General features: G+C 45.9%; 1 protein-coding gene across 3 annotated transcripts in view; it reads right to left on the reverse strand.

Annotated features, from left to right (window-relative positions):
- Positions 1-6565: 6565 nt before the first annotated feature.
- The window catches only part of LOC119845575 (protein argonaute-1), a 46597-nt gene continuing 37734 nt past the window's right edge, over positions 6566-15428 (reverse strand). For all 3 annotated transcript variants that reach the window (XM_038378038.2, XM_038378040.2, XM_038378039.2), the window contains 4 exons: positions 14399-14533; positions 13041-13142; positions 11272-11471; positions 6566-10629 (listed from right to left, as the gene is read on the reverse strand). In XM_038378038.2, coding sequence (XP_038233966.1) covers positions 10521-10629; positions 11272-11471; positions 13041-13142; positions 14399-14533 — 546 coding nt within the window. In that variant the 3' untranslated portion in view covers positions 6566-10520. The remainder of the gene's footprint in view (positions 10630-11271; positions 11472-13040; positions 13143-14398; positions 14534-15428) is intronic.

The raw sequence follows: 15428 nt of genomic DNA on the forward strand, positions 1-15428 counted from the left end.
CGTCTCTGGCCGAGCGCGCGCCGGAAGCTCCACTCCCCCCCCCCCATCCACCCACCCACCCACGCCGGTCGCGCTCACTTCCGGCGAACCGCGTCCGGCTCCGCCCCCCGGCTCGTCATCCGTGACGCGGCCAAAGGGTGTGGCCGGAAGTGGTAAGAACGGAGAAGGAGGCGGCGGGGCGGGGGCCAGGGTGGGGGGAGAGCCCGGTGCCTCGGACGCCTGGGTTCCCTGCATGGCGTCCCCGGCTCTGGCCAGTCGGACGCCTGGGCTCTGCTCTTGGCAGTGGCTCAGTCACGCCGCCTGCGGAGCTGTAACGGGGGGCGGGGAGCCCCGGGGGCTCGGAGCGGCACCAGCGGGACGACTAAGGCGGCGGCGGCGGGGAGGTTTCTAAGCAGTTTTAAAACCAGCTCAGTTAAAGTCCCAGGTTTGCTTTGGGGCACCCGCCGGAGTCATTTCCGCTGACGGGGTTTGGCACCCGTTTGTTGTCCCCGCTCCCATGGGGGGGCTCCTTACCCCTGAGGCAAGAAAACCTGCTTCGCGTGGAAAGCAAAGGAGGACTTGGGGCACCTCCGAGACGTCCACATTTATTTGAGAGTAAATGTGTTGGTCTCCAAGGTGCCCCAAGTCCTCCTTTTCTTTTTGCGAATGCAGACGAGCAGGGCTGCTGCTCTGAGACCTGCCTCGCCTGATGGTCCAAAGGCCTGAGCCCGCTTTTGCTTGCTCTCGGTGGCTAGTGTGACAAATGGGGGCTTCGGTTCGGTCTGGGTCGTTTCTGAAGCGTGGATAACTTTACCGCATGGATTTTGAAATGACCGTGTCGTGGCAAGGGTGTCCCATGAGTTAGCAGAGTTGTCATGGCAGGCCAGAGACTGTGCTGAATGATCAGCACTCAGTGAGCGTCTGCTGTCAGTAAAATGCTTGAGGATGGTAGATTTGCTCTGGGTGGGAGAAGACGATTCATAGATACCAAGGTCAGAAGGGACCACTCTGATCATCTAGTCTGACCTCCTGCACAGCGCAGGCCACTGAATCTCTCCCACCCACTCCTACGAAAAACCTCACCCATGTCTGAGCTATTGAAGTCCTTAAATCATGGTTCAAAGACTTCAAGGAGCAGAGAAGCCTCCCTCAAGTCAACCATGCCCCATGCTACAGAGGAAGGCGAAAAACCTCCAGGGCCTCTCCAATCTGCCCTGGAGGAAAATTCCTTCCCGACCCCAAATATGGCAATCAGCTAAACCCTGAGCGTATGGGCAAGATTCACCAGCCAGATACCCAGGGAAGAATTTTCTATAGTAACTCAGATCCCATCCATCTAATATCCCATCTCAGGGGATTTGGCCTATTTACCCTGAATATTTAAAGATCAATTACTTACCAAAATCCCATTATCCCCTCATACCATCTCCTCCATAAACTTATCGAGTAGAATCTTAAAACCAGATAGATCTTTTGCCCCCACTGCTTCCCTTGGAAGGCTATTCCAAAACTTCACTCCTCTGATGGTTAGAAACCTTCGTCTAATTTCAAGTCTAAACTTCCTGGTGGCCAGTTTATACCCATTTGTTCTTGTGTCCACATTGGTGCTGAGCTGAAATAATTCCTCTCCCTCTCCTGTATTTATCCCTCTGATATATTTATAGAGAGCAATCATATCTCCCCTCAACCTTCTTTTAGTTAGGCTAAACAAGCCAAGCTCCTTAAGTCTCCTTTCATAAGACAAGTTTTCCATTCCTCAGATCATCCTAGTAGCCCTTCTCTGTACCTGCTCCAGTTTGAATTCATCCTTTTTTAAACATGGGAGACCAGAACTGCACACAGTATTCTAGGTGAGGTCTCACCAGTGCCTTGTATAACGGTACTAAAACCTCCTTATCCCTACTGGAAATGCCTCTCCTGATGCATCTCAAAAAATGCTTCCTCCGGCTGTGTGAAGGAAAGCGGGGGGGTTGGGGAGTAATGGCAAATTACTAAAAGGTAGAACAAAAGCAGGAGACCCCAGCTGTAAAGGCTCTGAGAGGAGGGAGGTGGGAGAGCTGTGCTGGAGAAATGAGCTGTTTTGCCCCAGATTAAGATGAGGGAGGCAACTTGTGTGGGGGTGCAGAGAATCTTGCCTATCCACAGAACACATGATCTCCCAGGGGAAGGGGAAGCTACTGAGCAACATTGTTTAGGCTGTCCAGTTGTTTTGTATGATCTGTACTCTCCTGTGCTTTGTGATTAAATATAAAGTAGATTGAACAAAGTGTGTGACTGATTCACAACTATTGCATACCCCTGAGCAAGTTAAACGGTAACCAGAAGCTTCACGCCTGTTGGATGGAGTTTTGGCAGAGGAGTTGTGTTTAAATACAGGGGAGTGAGAAGGGTCAGGTTGGGCCCAGAGAGTCTAGGTAGCTGGGTGCCAGATAGATCTGCACCCTGCATGTGTGTCTATGGTCCCTGCCACTGGGGTAGCAGCTGGACTCCATTCAGATTCCAGGAGCTTGAAACACCCTGGGGATCCATAGCACAGAGGCATAGGCTTTGTCTACACTGGCAACTGAACAATAAAGCTTTTGTCTTTCAGAGGTGTTAAAAAAAAAAAACCCACACACTTCAAAAGAAAAGTTATGCTGACAATAACCCCCCTCCCCCCCAAAAAAAAGCATGAGCATGCTTTTTGGGCTGGAGCCTCAACAAAGGAAATGCAGCTTCTTGGGGGTTGACGCTCTCTCCTGCTGACAAACAGTGGCTACACTGTGTGCCTTTTAGTGGTGGCATGGCTGTAGCAACACAGCTGTGTTACTAAAAGCTGTGTACTGTAGCCATAGCCTTAGATTCTCTCTCTTCACCTCAGTCTTAGTAGGAAGAGGTACTTGCTAGGATCCGATAGCTAGCACCAGTGCAGTTGCGCCACTGCTTGTAAACAGAACATGATGACTCAGCCAGAAAGGAGAGAGTTTAAGTAGAAAATAACAATAGAGGGGGGAAAAGAGTGATGTGGAGCTCAATTAAATGGTTAAGGAAAGTAGGACTGTACTAACCCCCAAGAGAGAACTTTTAGGCTCAGTGAATTTATTCTGCCCCTTTATTTTGTCCTTCTACTGCTGGTCCTGTTTAAATGAAGGAATTTTAAAAACACCTTCACCTTTTTCCATTTGTCTCAGCTTAATCTATGAAAATTAAAGTCAGTTTCACTTTTGCTTATGCATGGGCTCCTGCTCAGATTTTCAGTGCTGAACCATTTGAGATGCAGTGCTTCTCTGTTTTTAAAATAGCTGTCTTATCTCATAAACTGTGGACACATTTATATTGGTCTTAAGTTTTCTACAGTCTTTATTTTTACCGTATTTAAATTTTGGCGTAAAGTGGACCGTGTGCTTTTAAATCACTGGCAAAAACAAGAGAAAGTAACCTGAAATTTTCCAGAATATACATAAAATGCATCTGGCTTTTAAGCGTGGATGAAGTGATGCCTATATGCAGTGTATTGTCCAAATTATTAATGTTGGAAGATGGCAGGATGAAATGTACTAAGACATGTTGTTCCCTTACTAAACGTGTAGAGTGTTCCTGCAATAAATCCTCAGGAGTAACAGTATTTTTTCCTCTTTTCTTTTAAAAACAAACCAATCCACAATGGAAAATGCATACACCCATCAGTATTTGCATAGCTATGGCTTAACCCCCCACTTCCTCCCAAACAACCAGCATGAATTACTTTTAAGGATCACACTTGAACAGTGGAAAAATAATGCTTGTGGAATAAAACTCTTGGGAAAGGAAGTAGGGGTAGAAGCAGAAGAGGGTTCAACTGAGACTCTCAGTTACAGTGCATGCTGCAGAAAAAAAGGCAGTAGCCACTTCTGTGTTTCTGCATTGAGTTGCTATCTCTTCCTGCTATAATTAACTATGCCCAATGCTGGCTGCCAGCCCCAGCTGATAATAGTGCTGTGCTTGGCCCTAGCTGCCCAGTTTCTTCAATGATTTAGGACAGGATGATTTCCTCCCAAGAGCTGGGAAAAGCTACATGGCAAGTTTCTGAAAATTCGTTTATATGCACAAAAGCCAGGTGCTGTTCTTGGAAGTAAAGCTGGTGCTTATTGCACTGCCAAAGCTGGGAGACGTGTGTATCTGGGAGAGGGGAAAATATGCTTTCTGCCATGCTAAACAAATTGAAAGCTATAGCCAGGGCCCTGTACATTAAACAGCAGGTTGACAGGGAAATAAATACCCTGATTTTACATTGATAATTTTTATATTTGTACAGAAGCTGTTAGGATGAAAGAACTGGATCACACACAAAAAAAAAGCATAACATGGATAAAGGCCTTGTGGCTATGAATAGGATGAGAGGTGGTGGTTAAACCTCCATTATCATGCAAATAGGCCCACAAATGAAACCAGTAAGGGGGGGAACTTCAAACATCTGAACTAAATCCTCCCTCTACTTAAAAACAACCAAAAACATTTTCTGACAGAGGCAGCTCAGTATCAAAGCCGGACATAATGTTCCTGCAGCAGGGTAAACCAAGTATGCCCAATTCAGAACAGAGTCTAGAGATTTTAATAGTTAGGATCATCCTGACTAAAGTACATTTTGTTCCTTTATGAAAGGGAAAGTACTAATGGTCAAAAAACTGTTTACATTTAACAACAGTATTTTACAGATTCCCTTTGTAATAAGTAACAATTAAACATGTCTGTTGAGCTTGAGGATTCCATTAAAACCTAATATAGTTTCACATTCTAATATATTTAATTCAGCTGACCACAGACATCCCACTTGATAAATGCTTGCTAAGAGCAGTGTGTATTAGCACCAAGGTGGCTTACCAGCATCTTCACTATCAACCCATAAGTCAGAAGCTCCCAACTCCTGAAAATTCACTCCACACTCAATCTTGGAATATCTCAAGTTTCAGACAATGGCCCCGTGCCCCTTCTCTCTGTCAGCAGTTCAAGGTCATGGTGTGTTTCTGGAACCTGATTTAATTTTTTAATATGTAGCCCAGGCCTTTAATCTCACTGCTGGTTAGTTCAGAAGGCAAACTAGGGTCTCAAGGATTAAAAATAGCAGATGCTAACTACCACTTGGAAACTGGCATGCATCCAGTCTATTTTTCAGTACTTTAGACCCATTCATCTAAACAGGACCCACCCCTGTCCTTTCAAAATTGCAAGGTAAACACCTACTTTGGATTATGGTTTAGTAAAATAGATATAGCACATGGAAGTAGCAGGACAAAGATTTGTACGAGTACTTCAGAGGCATCCACTCAAAAATACACTGTAAAGCAACTGTTCCCTATGCTATGGCTTGACAGCAAGTAATTGCTTTATGGTTATTAGCAATCAAACACCTTATTTTAGAAAGGGCCTTATGTTATTCAAGTCACAATTACAGCTCACCCACTAAATTCAGTTTTAAAAGTTATGTCAATAGACAGGGCAAACCACAACCAGCGCCAAGTACCTCATTAAGAGATAAACTACCTACTTTCACAGACCCCACGCACTAAGACAGCATTAAGTAGTTCATAAAGAATTCTGAAGATGGAAAGTGCTAAATATTATGAAATGGCACAAATCTAGTGAATGAGATTACACATACAAACCCAAAGGAAGCCTGAAATCAGTTGTTAATGCATCTTGAAGCCAGTGATGTGGGATAAAAAAAAAAAAAAAAAAATCTAGAGTATAGAATGCAGTGCAGCTAATTTGTGCCTTGGCTGCATACTTAAATTGGAGGTCTCCCCTCTACCAAAACTTTGTTTGCCCAAGTAAGATCTATGGCCCTGTTCTATCTGGCTGGATAATGAGGTTTCACTGTACACCTTACAAACTAAGTTCCAGAACAGTACAAGAAATAAAAAAATCTGGCTAGAAGATGTAAATTACACAAATGGAAGGGAATTCCTCAAGACCAGGAACAAATATATTCAACTTAATATTTAAATATTGTAGTGTTCCCAAATTGGGTTTTGTAATTAAAGTCATAACAAAATCTACAGAACATGTATTTGCCTGTATATTACCTGTCTGGAAACCATTAACATCAGATGATATTGGGATCACAAGCCAAATAAGAACAAGTTACCTTTCCAGAAACGTATACTGCTGTTTGATGTCTAATAACCTAGGAGTTCAAGTCCAACTGGAGTCAGCATTGCCCCAGAGAGATGACACTTTTTTATTAATAAACTTGGATTAGTTACCACGTTCCAGGAAATGTTAAGAGAACTATTTGCATTGTTTTCCTCTCATGAAATTAAAACAGGCTGGAAACCAAGGAGACTTGGTACCCCTGCAGTATTTGATGCAATCCAAGTACAGCTGAGTGTTTTTGTTTGTACCTGAGCCCGTCTCGATTATGCTTCTCCACTTTGTATATGTGGTTTTCCCCAGGGGGTTCTCCCTGCATCTGACTCAGAAGTGTCACCCCAACATAACATTGCTTTTATTTATTAGGTCTTCTGCCAGCAGTTATAGAATCAGACACTGGGGACGGCAAAGTTAAAATTGCAAGCATAAATCGGAACCAAGGCAAAAAATCCACAGAAGCAATAAAGCAAAATATAAATACAGTGTTCTGGAACTCTTTAATTCATTCTTTTTAAATAAAGAGTTGGTTATGTATTTTCTTTTGGCCTAATCCAAGGATATCATTACTTTTTACCAATCTTAATTCCCCTCATACAAAAATTGATATTCAACCTTTAAAATATAAGCCATTATTTTCTTTACAAAATAAGTTGTGCTGCTGCTTGTTTTTTTAATAAGTACTGTACATCAACTGTTCATAGCTATTTAACAAATGGACCATACAAAGTTCAATCTAAAGCAAACACACAAACACAAGGAAAAGAAAAAAAAAACAAAGCAAATAGAGTGTCTCGTGAACATCTATGTACAGTTCAACAATTGCTTGAATAAGGAGGTACAAAAGGGGTTAGAAACTGAACACAAAAGCACTGGAGTCCTCAACAGTTTTCTTTCACAAATATTTTGAAGTGCAAATCACAAGCGCAAGATATGTATTTCACTTTTTTATTGCTGTTCTGCTGTCTCGCTTCCCCTCCTGAAAAGAATCAACCCATTCTTCTATTTGCACTAATTTTCTAAAAAGAAAACTTCATTTTTGCAGTGTTGAACACTTGAGATTATAAAAGGTTCAAGCTTTTCAATACTAATTATCAGAGCATCTCAGACTTGCAAATATCAGAACACCCTCTCTGTCCCCCTCCAAGTTCTTTTGAGGTATATTCTGCCCTCAGACACCCCTAGTTGTTCGGATACAAGCTTAATGTAAACAAGCTCATTAAGCAACTGACAGTTAAATTGAAGTTATTCCATCTCCCACAGAACTGCAAGCACTTGGCAATGTTTCCAGTTATACAAGGGACATGTGCATATTCAGAAAGTCACAGGAGCTGTCTGAGTTGCTTACATGAGATTTGTACCTAACTATAAATTGTGGTATGTATACGGGTTAACACCTATATGCCCCTGGGCAGTAAAACACACAGCACCCCAACATGCAGTTACTTCTTTATACTTCAGACACGAAAAGGGTAGAAATACAGAATACTGAAACCATGTTAAAGGTATAGTGCATAATCCAATATACATAACATGCGGGTAAATCTAACCCATTGAAATGTCTTGGAAATGGAAACATGGTTCAGAGGGCACAGCAACTACAAAATTTCATTTTTTTATTGGTTTAAAATCCAACGTGCATGGGGTGAATAAGGGCAGAACATGATCTGCAAAGTTTTCAGTGGAGCACTTCACAAGCTATGAAGCTTTTGTGTAGTTATAAGTTGTTAAAACCAGGTCCTACATCGGTGTCTCTTCATTCACAGTTCTCTATGAACAGCCACCTTACAAATGAGTGCAAATCTTAAGGTCCATGTTACATTTCAAGTCTTAGTTAAAAAATGTTTACAGAGCAACAGGCTGTTTCTGTAAATGCTCCCACACACTCACTTCAAATGGTTAAAATGGCATGTGCTATGCCACAACTACTAAAAGACATTTCAGCATTCCAGACCCAACTAAAACAGTAACAAAAAATAAAACCTTTGACCTTACAACAGCAGCAAGGTACGTTCACTTGTAATGCTGGTGAATGAACTGAGTTTCAAAGAGAACCTCAACCTCAGCACAGATGTGGAGAACATGTGGAAAGACACACAACAAGGTGTGACCTAAATTGAAACCCAATTTTTATCCTTAATTAGGAGCTTTCTACACTACAAGATTGGGTGAGTTTCTCCCCTCTGGGATCATCCTTTCAGTGATTCAACCAAGCGGAGTTCTGGGAATGGAGAGGTGCTGACTTCGTGTCACTATGCAGGCACTTCTATAAAGGAATGTAGGCTTCTCACTTAGTGTTGATGCATTCCCTACTCTCTAACCCCCGCCTGAGAGTTGGGTATCCCACCAACCATGACCACCACCCGACCTTCTGCCTCTGCCCCGTACAAACAAACGGCAGCAGAGCTTGATACTAGGTGGAAAGGAGACTATGATCCAAACACTCTAGTCTTGAAAAGTATAACTGTTCTAGATTTAGGTTCTTCATACAATGTGGCAGTGGTGGGCTCAACAGTTAATTTGCATAGCATACTGATCTTTTAACTCATAACAAACATGGTGCCCAATTTGGGGGGCAGGGGGAAGAGTTCAAATAATTTATTGTATTAGAATAGAGTATGATGGTCAACATGATCTAAATTGATTTTATTAAATACTAGCAAGGCAAGTTTAAATATCAGAAGGTATGAAATAAAATGTGCTTAGAGCAATGGGTATTAGTGGAGGACAGTGGTTGCTAGGCTTTTAAAACTGGTTCGCTTTGGCAGTAAAATCATAAGAGCTGCTCCCCTTGTCAGTCCAGGAACTGGATGGACAAAGCATTCCTTCTCCTGAAGAAAATCTGTGTTGCATGCTCAAATATTAAAGTGGGATAACCTGCCCATTTATTGTAACTAGTGAGTAGCTACTGCAGCTTTCCATGCAGAAGGGTCATTCCACAGAGCAAAATGAGCTTAAAATACCGTCAGCGTGTTACTGTTTGGAGGGAGGGGAAGGGGAACCCCATGCTTTTTTCTTTTATGAGCACAAATCAGTAGGAAATTCCCAGTGACAGTAAAATGCATTTCATTCTTCAGAATGATGAACAATCTGGCAGCATTTCAGATTTTAAAATCCCCGTGCATTAAATCAATAACATCTGTGGTACAAAGAGCAGCAATACCTAGCAGCAGAAACTACCACGACAGTTTGAACATGCTGGAGTCGGGCAGGTAGTAATTCAGAAAATACACATAAAGATGTGATGGATATACGCGACACATGGGAGATACACAAGAACATTACAAAGGAATACCCCAACGCTGCATGGACTGCAGTTAGTAATACACTCATTGGACAGGAAATACTATAAATTTCTGGCATGAACATACAAAGTCTCAGGAAGTGCAGGGATGTAAACTGACAATGTTAATAACTTGTGAATTTTGGCAACAGACTTCGTATCATATAAAAATAATGCTTAGTAAAAAAAATCCCGAAATTCAGGAAAAAAAACCTCCTAATCTGGAGATTTCTGTCCTCATGGGATGAATGCCCCCATTTGTCAGAAATGCAATTTTAAATAACAAAATAGTACGCTGGAAACAAAAGGGGTCAGCAGCTATTAAACATGTCCTATATGAAAGTGCACATCTTTCAATGGAGTTTAACCATTGTGAGGTTGTGATCTAACACCAACTGTAACTTTATGAATATAAAATCAACTCCTTCGGATGGAAAGATGGACCACCACCAAGACAAGATTCCTAGTTTTTTTTTTCTTTACAAGCTAAAAAGGTTGAAATTTTGCAGCATCGTAGTAAGGCACTCACCCAAGGAAAAGTCTGTGACTGTTGCTTCAAATGGCAGCAGCTAACTCGCTTTTAACATAAGGAAGACAGATTTCATCAGTTCTGAGCTAAGTGCTAGGGTGCCTTACATTACATGGGGGGGAAAACGTTAGTGTTAGAATTTTCCTATAAACTAGTTTTTTTCCTTAACCCATTAAAGCATCTTGTATCCTAAAATATTAGTTTATAAATCTAGTCTTCTGTTTAAGGCTCTAAAAATCCCCCCACCCCACCCCCAAAATACCAACCAGCCTCCGTTTGGCAATGGAGGACCAATTCCTTTGTTTTGCAGTCAGAAGTCTATAGTGTATTGCATTTTAAAATGAAAACCTGCTTCTGTTTCCGTTTTATCCCTTCTTTAAAACACCTTCATTGGTTTGGTCAGGTGGAGATTTGCAAAACCAGAAAAATAATCAGTCTCTTTCCACACTATGAAGGTGTCTGGTCTCTCCTTCTGCACATGGTGTTGGTCTCCTGCCTCAAGCGACGCTGCCTGCCCTGCAGTGATTCTCATTGGAACAAACAAGGTGTCTCAATGCTTCCTTTTTTGTATGGCTCCTACAAATCTGAAAGCTTTCTTGAGTGAGGTAAGAAAAGGTTAGGCTTTCAAGCAAAGTACATGGTACGTAAAGTGTCCTGATGAACTTGCACAGCCTTTGCCAGCGCCTGCGGGTCTCTGCCATTGCTCTGTCCAGATATATGGCTGCCCTCTCCGCTGAAAGCGCAAAACACACAATTGGATCATTTAACGTGTGCACTGTGGGAGTATCGAGAACCTGTCAAGGAGCGGACCCACCTCATGCAGCACAGAAGCCCCAAGGGCAAAGCAGGAAGGCTGATGTAACTCAGACAGGCCCCCAGGGCTGTCTAGATTCAGCTGGCAGCCACTCCAACCCTCCGAGCAGCCCAGGATCAGGATGGCACAAAGGAAGTCTTAAAGCCATTTTAGCACCCCGTCCTGGGGCTGAGAGCTCTGTGCACAGCCCAGAACTGCTCCCTCGGTCTGCTGCAGAGCAAAAACAGTACAGCCCCAGTCTACACGCGCTAAGACCCAAAGACCAGCTGGCTGCCTGTCCTAGCGCGGGCATGAACCCATTACCGCCGCACTCTTCTCCTGCCCCTCCCCACATTTCCTATCCTGGAGGGGTCCTCTAGAGCAGTGCTACTCAAAGTGGCGGTCCACGGACCGGTGCTGGTCTGCAAGCCATCAGCTGCTGGTCTCCGCGCACATTGGGAAAAAAACTGCCGATCCCCCACATCAGGTAGCTTGAGAAGCACTGCTCGAGAGGACATCTGGCAGACAGCTAAGGTGGTGCCATACAGCCCATGAGCGCCTCTGTGCAGCGGCACCACTCACCTGTCGTGCTCTTTGTCCACTAGGTGGTACCGTGCCCTGAATGCCACCAATCTGGCATAATATGCTGGTGCTGGGATGGAGACTGAGCGGGTGCAGCGCACGTAGGTGTGGCAGAGCTGGTACGTGAGGATCTGCAGCTCATCTGCTGTAAACCGGTTGTCGTCCCAGAGGACGTAGTAATGGGAAGGTCTGCTCGTACCCTGGGAAGGAGGAGAGGGGGAGGAGTTGGAGATGCCATCTGAGTGCATCTTGTGATCAGAGCCAGAAGAGGGTGGCTGAAAGGATGTACACGTGCGCTCCCACCCACCTGATCTAACTGGGAACCTGGCCAAAAGTCTGAGCAGGAGAGACAGATCCAAAGGCTGCATTGAAAGATGCTTTTTGCATGAGAACAAGCTGCAGAGCTGACAAAACAGCTGGGGAAGCAGATGCCCCAGTATCAGCTCCCTCTTTACAGACCTGGCAGAGCTTCTTTAGCAAGATTACACACAGAAGAGAAAGCAATGCAGACTAGGAGTTAGATCAAGCCAAGGGGAGTCAGGGCTCCTGTGTTCTGTCCCTGAGACTGCCAGTGTCTGGACCAAGGCAATTAACCCTCTGTGGCTTAAGTTCAGCCCCATCTGTAATATTTGCTTCCCTACTCACAGGCTGGAGAGTCAGCGGTCTTGAGAGGCCGTGAAGTGCTTGACGATGGTTGGGTGAAAGAAGCTAAATGCGAAGGACTAACTGCAGCTGGCCAGCCCATTCCCCCCCACACACACAGAGCCAGTGCATTGGTGGCAAGTCATTGCCATGGTGCCCAGGCTGGAATAACCTCCTGACCCTTCGCAACGTAAGCTGTATGCTATTGTGTTTGACCAGTGGCTCCCTCCAGCTCCCCAGTAGCCAGGAGCCTCCTGTCCTTGGAGTGAGAGAAAGGAAGCCAAAAAGCCTCCCTCGTGGAAGCACCGGCGGAGTTACTGCAGCCTGCAGCACACTCAGCTGCCAATGCAGCATCAGAATCTTCATGGCCCCCTACAAACAGCTGCAGAGCAGACTCACTCTGCTTCAGCAGCTGCTGGAATGGCACTTTGCCTGCCCAGGCTCCATGCAAGGATGGGTTTCCAGGTCCCTCCTGCCAATTAGGAGCATCAGCAGGAATTCAGAGCCAGAGAACTCAGATGAGCCTGGGAAGCACAGAACCCCAGCTGAGGAGTTTTCAGCAGGGCTGGCACTTTGGGCTGCCTGTTTCCCAGGTCATCCTAGGAAGAAGAGAACTAGAAACTGCAGGTTACTGCAAACCAGCCGCTACACAGTATTCTGCCCCCATGGATAAACTGAAACCCCAAAGGCCAAGGACAAAGCTAAGCAGTTAAGAATGGAGCACCCTTTGCTGCCCAGGACAGGTAGCCTCTATGGACAGAACTATTAAGCAAGTCTCCCCTGAGATGGGTAATGACCTCCTCCCCTCTACAGAAATATCCCACAGCAACCCTGCTCAGCAACTGGGAAGAGAACAGAACCCCCTCACCCCCGCCACTGCACCAGTTGAAGCCACAGGGGCAGAGACCAGCAGATTTCTTCCCACTGGAATCCGGCCAGGCCCTAGCATTAACGGCCATATGCTGGGGAAAGGGAGGTTGGGATCTTTAATGAGGAGGACTGTACAAGGCAGGGAGACTGTAGCTGATCAGCTAAGGGTGCTGGGCAGAGTCAGTAAACAATCTCTCAGGCTCCGAGAGAAGCAAGCCCTGGATGGTGTTGCCTTGCTCAGGCTTGGGACGCGGTACCTGAATGCCTGCATGACTGCACAGGTAGAAGTCAAACTCAAACGGGTGGGTGATGTTCGTATCCACAGTTGTTCCAGCCGGGATGTTCCCGCTCTTGCCAATCTGCAGAGATTGAACAGAGACCCAAGCACTATATTCTCTGGTTACCTGAAGTGGCACAGCTCCAGGTCTGTCCCATACACCCCACCCACACCAGCTCTCTCAGAGATTTATGCTCCCCCGAGCCCTCTGTGCAAAGTTAAATAGCTTCATGCCTGGCAGGTTCCCAGTGTGACCACTCATCTCAGCGAGAGCCAGGGACCACTGCTCTCCATGAATCCACAAAAGCAGGTTTCTCCCATAGCAGCTCCGCCCTGTAGGGGTCCCTGGCACACTCCCCTTGCCCAGTTACAGAACAGGTCTCTGCAGTGCCCCGACAGTGCTTCCTGCATCCCCGCTCTGGTGGGAAATGGGAGGAAATCAGGCCCTCTGCACAGGGAGCAATGAGGGTGGCAGGCTTGCTAGTGCTCTCTGCACACACAACACTGGAGGACAGTGCAAGGGGTGACGAGGTGGAAGCAGATGGGGAAAGAAGTGCCCCAATGTCTGCGCACTCCTACTGCAGAAATGGATTTCCAGTGGCCAAAAATTCTAGGGGCTCTGCAGAGACCTTCAATCACCCCATACCCAGGTGCCTCTGTCATGCACCCACACACCTTCTTATGCCAAGGTCAACAAAAGCCTCCCTTTCCCATATCTTCCCTCCGATGGGCCCGCTGCCAACTTAGGTTTGGCTCCAAATGTGGGTTTCACTTAGGAACCCTACTAGCAATAGGAGGGTTACCCTGATTTTTTTTTAAGTTAACCTCTTCCCTCTGTACTCCCCCCGCCCCGGCTGTTCAGAACCCCATCACTGCAGCCAGCACCAGGTGACGAGAGCCAGGAAGAGAAACGGAGAAGTCCAGCTTTTTGCATCTTGCTGCTTGCATGCTGAGAACAACAGGGATCAAACACGTTTCCACAGTCTCTCTCTCTTAACCCTCTGAGCGATTTTAACTCCTCAGGTGAGGAAATGCCAAAAAATATTTTCAATCATCCCTAGAGACTCACCTCCTGGGAACACATCATGCAAGTGAACTGTGCCTGGCCTCTCAAGCCAGCACAAGAGACTTAGCTACTGCAGCCAGGATTAGGGTTGTAGGTTCTCCTGTCAGGACTACTCCGTTGGTTAACGCTACGCTTTCCATGCAGGGTTAGGCTTGAGTAAGTTAAGTAGACTTTGCTACTGCAGCCAGGGTTAGGTTTTCAACAGGGCTGGTGACTAATCAGTCATCCCCACCCCCAAGATTACCTCCCACGCCCAGCCTCAACATCCTCACCCTTTCGTTCTTATCCGCACAGAAGAGGCGGGTATGGTGCCGTTTCTGGACAACTATGTATGTGATGCCGGGCTGATAATCCTTCTCCAGTTTGATGCAGGCATCTCGGATTGCCAGCAGCTCATAGTGAAGAATCTAGAGGAGACAGTGTATAGAATGAGTGAGAACACACAGCTCTTCCCCTCCACTGTTTGGACAGAGCCAACACAGGGACCACCGCACCTTTACATGGCAGAGCCGGCAAGACAGCAGCTAGTTTGCCAAGGGGTAGCTCCTTTACTGTATATTATTGGCCTAGCTTCCCTGGCACTAGCCTTCTCCAACCCAAGCAGGGAGAAGGAGCTTGGAACCGTGCTGCCCTACAGCCAACGGCACTGAAGTAAGGAGCTCAGTGCATATGTATCTCATGCCCAAGGACAAATATTAAGAAGTCCCAGCTCATATACTGTGATCATTTCCCCTACTCGTCAGCAAACATGCAACTGGGACTGTTGGCAACTAGGCAACTGCAGGTCTCATTTTTCGAACTCGTTCTCTAGACTTCTTTCCAGTGTAATTCAGCAACCACAGCAGGGAAACCAGAGCTCCCTGGGTCCCTCTTCAGCAGCTCTGCCCACAAACACAGTTTCAGGGGCTGCCTCAGATCCCCAGTGCACCCAGTGACATTTGTTGCCTTTAGACCAGTGTTTCTCAATGGCCAGTCTGTGGGCCAGCACCAGTCCCTGAGATCTCCCTGACACAGATTAGGGAGGCAGCAAGCTGGCCCCTTGTATCAAAAAGGGGGAGAAGTGCTGCTTTAGACAATTATTTGGGGGTGGGGAGAGGTGAGAGGCACTGCTCCCTTCCATTCTGGCAGCTGTGACTCCTCACCGAGGACTGTGCGCTGTGGACACCGACAAACAAAGAGGCACCATCAGTCCCTGGGCACTTCTTTATGCAGAGTAGGTGACAGCAGCCACGCACTCGAGCTCTTCACTTCTATAGACCCAAGTTCAAATCCAGCCTCAGGTGACAGGCCAAAGCCAATACA

This window comes from Dermochelys coriacea, chromosome 19 (assembly GCF_009764565.3).
Source record: "Dermochelys coriacea isolate rDerCor1 chromosome 19, rDerCor1.pri.v4, whole genome shotgun sequence".
Classification (NCBI taxonomy): Eukaryota; Metazoa; Chordata; order Testudines; family Dermochelyidae; genus Dermochelys; species Dermochelys coriacea.